This window comes from Bipolaris victoriae (assembly GCF_000527765.1).
Source record: "Bipolaris victoriae FI3 unplaced genomic scaffold scaffold_56, whole genome shotgun sequence".
In the NCBI taxonomy this organism is placed as follows: Eukaryota; Fungi; Ascomycota; class Dothideomycetes; order Pleosporales; family Pleosporaceae; genus Bipolaris; species Bipolaris victoriae.
In genome coordinates, this window is record NW_014575336.1 from 186,290 (window position 1) to 192,886 (window position 6,597).

General features: G+C 55.7%; 1 protein-coding gene across 1 annotated transcript; it reads left to right on the plus strand.

Annotated features, from left to right (window-relative positions):
- Window positions 1-2,820: 2,820 nt before the first annotated feature.
- On the plus strand, window positions 2,821-5,102 carry COCVIDRAFT_27743 (hypothetical protein; the record flags this gene model as incomplete). Its single annotated transcript, XM_014699916.1, has 3 exons — window positions 2,821-3,393; window positions 3,735-4,155; window positions 4,219-5,102. 3 exons carry the CDS (start codon window positions 2,821-2,823, stop codon window positions 5,100-5,102), a joined length of 1,878 nt encoding a protein of 625 aa, XP_014555402.1.
- Window positions 5,103-6,597: the final 1,495 nt, after the last annotated feature.

Below are 6,597 nucleotides of genomic sequence, written 5' to 3' on the forward strand. Positions count from 1 at the left end.
ATGTAGTGTGAATGCAGTGATTCAATGCAGAGTTTATTAGCGCAAAATAAGAGGATAGAGTTTTTTTGTTGTGACGATTATTATTATTTATTTATTTCTCTTTTTTTGCTTGTTGTCGTATCGCGCAGGGACAAAGGCGGTGGGGGGGAGGCATGAGATAAACCAGTGGCCTGGAGCCGAGATAGGTTTTCTTGGGAGCTGAGTCGTTCATCAGCAGTTCATTGCGACCCAAGGCTTGCCCGAGCGCACGGGGCGGAAGGATGATGCGCAAAGCTCGCGCTCGGTTGGCGCACAACTTTGTTCGAGAAACGTTCGATGCTTTTGGAAGGGTACTAGGGGTATCCCTGACCTCGCTTTGGCTATAATGCGATAAACGAGATCTGGTTAGTGATTGTCTCAATTGCCTGTCGTTCGTGTCACAGCACTCTTCCTTTGTGACAGTAATGACGACCTGCCTAATCTATGAATGCATTTTGCGCGGCTGTTGTCGGATAGGGGTCAGAGAAGCAGAGATGAGGGGAGGGGGGAGGGGGGAAAGGGCTGCGATCCTTTCTGTCCTTGTGGTTGCACCGGACCTTGTACACAATTACGGCAGCCGTTTGCGCGCGCGCATGGTCAGCCCTAAGGGACAGGCAGGGTCGTTGTGCTGTGCAACGCAGCATGTTGCAGTGCTACCAAAGGGCAAAAAGCAGCGCCCTCTTTGCAGCTGGGGGGGTTGGGCAAGGTCTCGAGTAGAAATTTTGACACGTGTTGATGATGTCTGGGTGGCAGGACCAGGAAGGTCGAGTTGATGCAGCAGCTACAGGTTGGTCACACAGTCTGGCGTCAGGCCACGACTCAGCCCCTTGGAGTGGTGAGTTTACCCGCCGATAGTCCGTGGGATAGCACCGACTGTCTCCTGACGCAGCGTCACGGCAGACAGGCAGCGGGGGGCTATGAGACGTTGCGGATAAATGTGTCGAGAGATTGACCATTGAAGCAACAGACGGTCTGTCAGCACCCTCTTTACGGATGATGATGACGGGGGCGCCACTGAGAAGGGAAAGCGGGCCGGCCATGCAGTGGACCCGTGCGAGGCAGTCGTGGCCAATGGGGAGGCAGGAGCAGCCAGCCAGCGCACCACTTGTCACGACGGGTGGCTACGTCATGTCTCGGGAGGCCGTCGCATGGGGGCTCCCGTCGAAACAAATGCTGGTAGGGTAGGGTAGGGTAGAGTAAGTAAGTAAAGTAAGTTGAATCGAGTAATGGGCATGGTCGGTTAGCTGTGGCCCTAAAGTATGTAGGGTGTGGCCAAGGGCAGCAGGGTGCAGCGGGTTGCAGTCATGGCGCATGAGCAAGCCACGATGGGCAGGCAGGCAGGCAGGCAGGCAGTATGTACTCTAAAAGTAGTAGGAGGAATAGAGTGACATGTATGTATGAACAAGAGGCGGGACGCAAGCGAGTGTGGCAGCGACAGGGGCGTGTGAATGGATAGGGAAATGGGCAATCAGGCTCAATGGCCCAATTTGCCCATGCAGCAGATGAATGGATGGATGGATGTGGATGTGGATGCAGAGAGACAACGCCAGGCCAGGCCACGACACGACACGACACGACACGACCCAAGGGCGGCAGCGAGGCGGGCGGCAGCCGGTGGGACTTTTCGGGCGGGCCACGTGATGCGCCGGAAGCAGGCTAGCGCGACTCGCAACATTATTTTATTTTTTTGCGAGAGCGGTGTCGAGGCTGCTCTGCTCCACCTGCTGCGGTTGCTTTTCATTCGGTGGCTAGGAGCCCAGTCGACTTTATTTCCCGGGTCCTGGTGCGGCATTTGCATTCCTCCCAGCCCGCCCGCTAACCAATTACTTGCTACCAACTGTGCTGCTTTGTGTGCATGCAGACGTGGATTTGCAAAAAGGACACGAGCATTACTCGCACTCGACTCGCCGCCGCCGCCGCCGCCGCCTCCGCCGCGCGCACCCCCCGACAGTGCTGCCCTGCACGCTCTCGCTCGCTCAGCAGTACAGCCAACCTAGCAGCCCTCACACGCCAGGCGAGGCGTTAGTACCGCCCGTAACCCTGCTCGCTACCTTCCGCTCAAGCGAGGCCTCGCTTCGCCTGTAAGTCCCAAGACGTCCCCCCGTGCCCGTTCCCTCGCCCATCCGCTCCCAAGCCGCTGTGCCCTGCCACACGCGCCGCCGCCCTCAGTTACCTTCTAAAGCCGGCTAGCCCCCCCCTTCGCCGCCCTCCGAGGCTTCTCTCGGCCAAGCTGCTGGGAGCAGTTATCCTCACGGTCCGGAGCTGTGGTCATTGTCGCAGGAGCACGTCGCTTGGGCTATCGTCCTTGTCCTGGTCGTCGTCGCCGCCGCCTGTCGTCGCTGTCATCGTCCCTCTCCGTCGGCGCGCAGCCCCTCGCTCCGCCGGGCGCCTCTTGACCGAGTGTTGTGCCTAGTCTACGCATACTATTCCCTGGCCCACCCTGCCTGCTGCACACCCACCCCCCCTAGTCGCCTCTGGCTGCCTGCAAAGTCACTCGCCAACGCGTTAATCTATGCCGCAGTCGTCCTGTCCCTCAATCCTGTCCGCCGTCCCAGCGCGCAGTCTACCAGTGCGCCTGCCCGCCGCCCTCGAACCGAGCGGCCAGGCCCCTGCCAGCGGGTCAAAACGCCCTCGCCAACTCAGCTAATCCCAGTTCCTTGCCTGGCTTGCCGTCCCTCTTCCATCTGCGTTTGCCTCAAGCTTTCTAGCGCCTGCGTGCCCTCAAACTCAACCGCCGACGTGAGTTGTGCTCGTGTCTGTCTGTTGTTGTTGCGCCCCGGCGGCCTTGTCCACTGCTAGCCCATGTCGCACGACTTTTCATCCCAGATCAACTCAGCGCCATACTCGCCCGCGTCATCGCACTTTTCCCACCAAAGCATGGCCGATCCCAATGTGCAGCAGCAGTCGCGACAGCAGACCGTCGCCTATCCCTCACCGCACTCATACCCGTCGCCCTCGATGCAGCCTACCTACACCTACCCGCCGCCCCAGGGCCAACAAACCAGCGACGCCTATCGCGGCTCTCCTCAAAGCTCAAACATGTCGTTGCCGCCCCTCAACCTGCCGCCAATCCGTCTGCAGGACGGCCAGCAACCGCAGGCGCAACCTCAACCAGCCCAGCAGCAGCAGCAGCAGCCCATGGGCTCGCCACTCCCTCCACCTCCACCACACGGCATGCCGCAGTACTATCCGCACCCAGCTCATGCGCAGCCCGGACAGCCCATGATGGCCAACATGGGCCCCCAATTCAATGCCATGCGATACCAGCTGCCGCCCCAAGGCGACCAGCGAGTGCTCTCGGGAGGTCGCCACAAGAAGGAGATCAAGCGCCGCACAAAGACGGGTTGTCTGACCTGTCGCAAACGAAGAATCAAGGTAAGTGAGAACAGACGTCAATGGTACGCGAATAGTCGACGCGACGCGAGGTCAGAAGAGGAGCTATTGCCATGTCGCTTGCTTAACCGAGCGAGAAACCCAAACTGCTCTAACCCGGCCCTCGCGCGTCGTAAAGCGAGAACCGCCGTGGTCTGCAGCAAACCATTGCAAACCGTAGCGCGCACACTGCTCGATTGTCGCAGTTTTGTTGCGTAGTTTGCGGTGCGGCATCTTGTTTTGCGCCTATTGCGACAATTTTTTTCCGTGTTCCTCCCCCTACCGCCCGCCCTGCCAACATCAACTTTTCGAACCTGCACATGTGCTAATCAAGACTCGGATAGTGCGACGAAGCGCATCCCATGTGTAGGAATTGCCAAAAGAGTAAGCGCGAGTGTCTTGGCTACGACCCGATATTCAAGCAGCAGTCTGGCCCAGCTCAGATACAACCTGCCCCCAACGCTGCGCCTGCCTCTCAAGCACCAAACGCTCCCCCTGCGCCTGCACCGCCGGCTTCAGCGTACAGCCAGAGCCCGGTGCCTCAAGGCTACGCGCCTGCCTCGTCGGCTGGCTACGCAAGTGCTGCACCTGCGACGAGCGGGGAACACCAGCCAGCCAGCTTCCACGCAATAGACCCTGCACTTGCCCAGGCAGACCCTGCCCTGCAGTCGACCCAGCACTACAACGCCGGCCACGCTATGGATCCTGCCATGAGGGGTCCTCCTGGCCCCAACGCCTACCCGCCTCCACCAGAGCCACTCAAAGGTTGGTCCACACTCCCTCACTCTTTCCTCTCATGCTATGGACTCGCACTGACACGCAGCTCAGGCAAGCGCCTGCACATCACCGACATCTTTGGCATATGTAACCACAGCCCTCCAGAAGTCCCCCCTCGCACCTCGCCTGTGCCGCGTGAGATTGACGACGAGTTCAGTCGCATCTTCATCAACGACTACTGCCAGGGACTCGACATTGTTCTCGAGACCACATGGTTCTCTACAGAAAACAATGCGCTCAACAGAGTCTTCAGCGACCGCGCGCTGCACGAAGAGGCTGCTTACTTTACCGAGACCATCAAGTACAAGGCATCTGACACAGACATGACTGGCGTCTTTAGTCAGGAAGCCCGTCTGCTCTGGCACCTGCTTGGTACTTGTAAGCACAACCCGCCAGCAACCAATGGTGCAACCTCGGAAACCGACGACTTCTCATTACGAGAAGCGCGAGCCCGCTTCGACGTTCTCGAGGCCCTTTTGACCAACCAGAACCTTGCACCCAACCCTGTGCGTGAACTCACCTACCCTGCCAATCTCGATGAAGAAACCAGGATGCAAGTGGATTTCTGGATGCACTTGGGTGACTTTGTGCAATACTCGGACTCTGACACTGCGCCTCCCGGAGCTGCCGATAACGCTCTTGCTGTAATACGTAGTGTGTTGCGCATGCACGAAGTGCGAGACGCCATCTACTCGATTGCCATTGCCCGTCACTATGGCAGCCGAATTGGTGGTTTCCCCAACGCCTTACCAGCCCCTGTGAACCAAGCTCCGGAAAGCGACTTGAACAAGCTTCTTGTAGCTATGTCTTTTATAAGTCATGAGAGCCGTGCAGCCAGTCAGCAGGTCCTTGCACGCATTTGCGACATGGCCATGTTTTCATGGACTGCCTCACGAATGCCCTCGGGCCATCAGCCGGGAGGTTTTCAACAATGACGACCATCTGGTGTAGTCTGAAAGTTATGAGGCATATTCCAAAAATACAAAAGGCTCTCGGCCCGTACTTTTGTACCACCAACTGAAGAATTTGGTTTTTCATTCTTGCATTTCGGAAGCGGGCGTTGCTTTCCTCCCACCCCCATGCTTACCCAGCATGACTTGCTATCGTTTATGATTATACTTTCAACCTTCAATACAGTCCGCCCTCTTTTACGTACATTCACCCCCTTTTTTTTCTTTGCATCGACCCTGCGTACGGAGCTGGTGGATTCTACAGCATTTTGGGGCAGGCATCACAAGATATACCCGGTTCAGCTCGATCGTGTCCTGTTTCTCTTTCTCTTCTCCTCGGCGTCTCCCCAAATGTGGGGGGACAATTGCCACTAATCCGTTTTTTGTTCTGCTTGCTTGATGAAGGAGTGTTTTTTTACAACACCACTTACGACATGAATGAAGGGTGTCGTAATTGAGGTTATTTGACATGGAGATTCAAAACGTACATCGTATTACCAATTTACCAAGTTTGTTTTCCGGAGATGTCAGAATATGGCGTGATTTGTTGATGCGACTTTTCTGTAGAGTTTCGGTACTCTCTCGCCATGGACTGAGCTAATTAGAGTTGGGCTGAGCTGAGCTGAGCTGACTTTTTGTACTTGATCGATTCCGGCATAGAAATAATATGTAACCAATTGTCTCGTGTTAGACGGTGAGCCATTAGAAGCAATGAAATCCAAAAGCAACAATCAAGACCCGAATCTACTTCTCTTCCCATCCCGATAAAGCAGCAAGTGCAAGAAGAAGAAGAAAAAAAAATGTAACATCGGCATCCCTTCCGACTGGCTACCCGTACAACCAGACCTACCACCTCTCTCGCATGAAGCACACAATCCAACCTTACATCCCTGAATACCCTACATATCCCCCTTCCCTTGCTCTTTCTCAGCTCACCCGACGCTCTCTCTCTCTCTCTCTCCTAAGCTCAATCCACATCCCATTCACCTTCCTTCCCTCCCTCCCTCCATCTCCACCTTAGCAAAGAAAAGAAAAACGAAAAAAAGAGTGTATCACGACGCCCATGCCGTGCAACCGCTGGATAAAGAAAAGAAAAAGAGGGGGGGACGGGGAGCGAATACACGTGTGGTACAGAGAGGTGTTGTTGTACAAATGAACGGTGTGGCTTGTGTTTTTTTTTGAGAGACACAAGAACCAAGGGGATCCGGTGAAGTGGATATTCTCCGAGTGGGTTGTGGGACGGTGGTTGTGGTTACTGGTGGNGGGGGGGGGGGTTGGCAGTTGTGTTACATGAGGGTGTGATACAGACTGTGATATATTTTTTTCTTCTTCTCATTTCCAAGATGTAGTAGTAGTAGTAGAATCATCTATGCTAGTTTCAAAAGTGGGTCGAAGCCATGACTACTAGTTGTTACTCAATCCCAAGAACAAATGTCTACTAGAAGAGAGGTGAGACATAACCCCCCCATGCCCCCCCCCC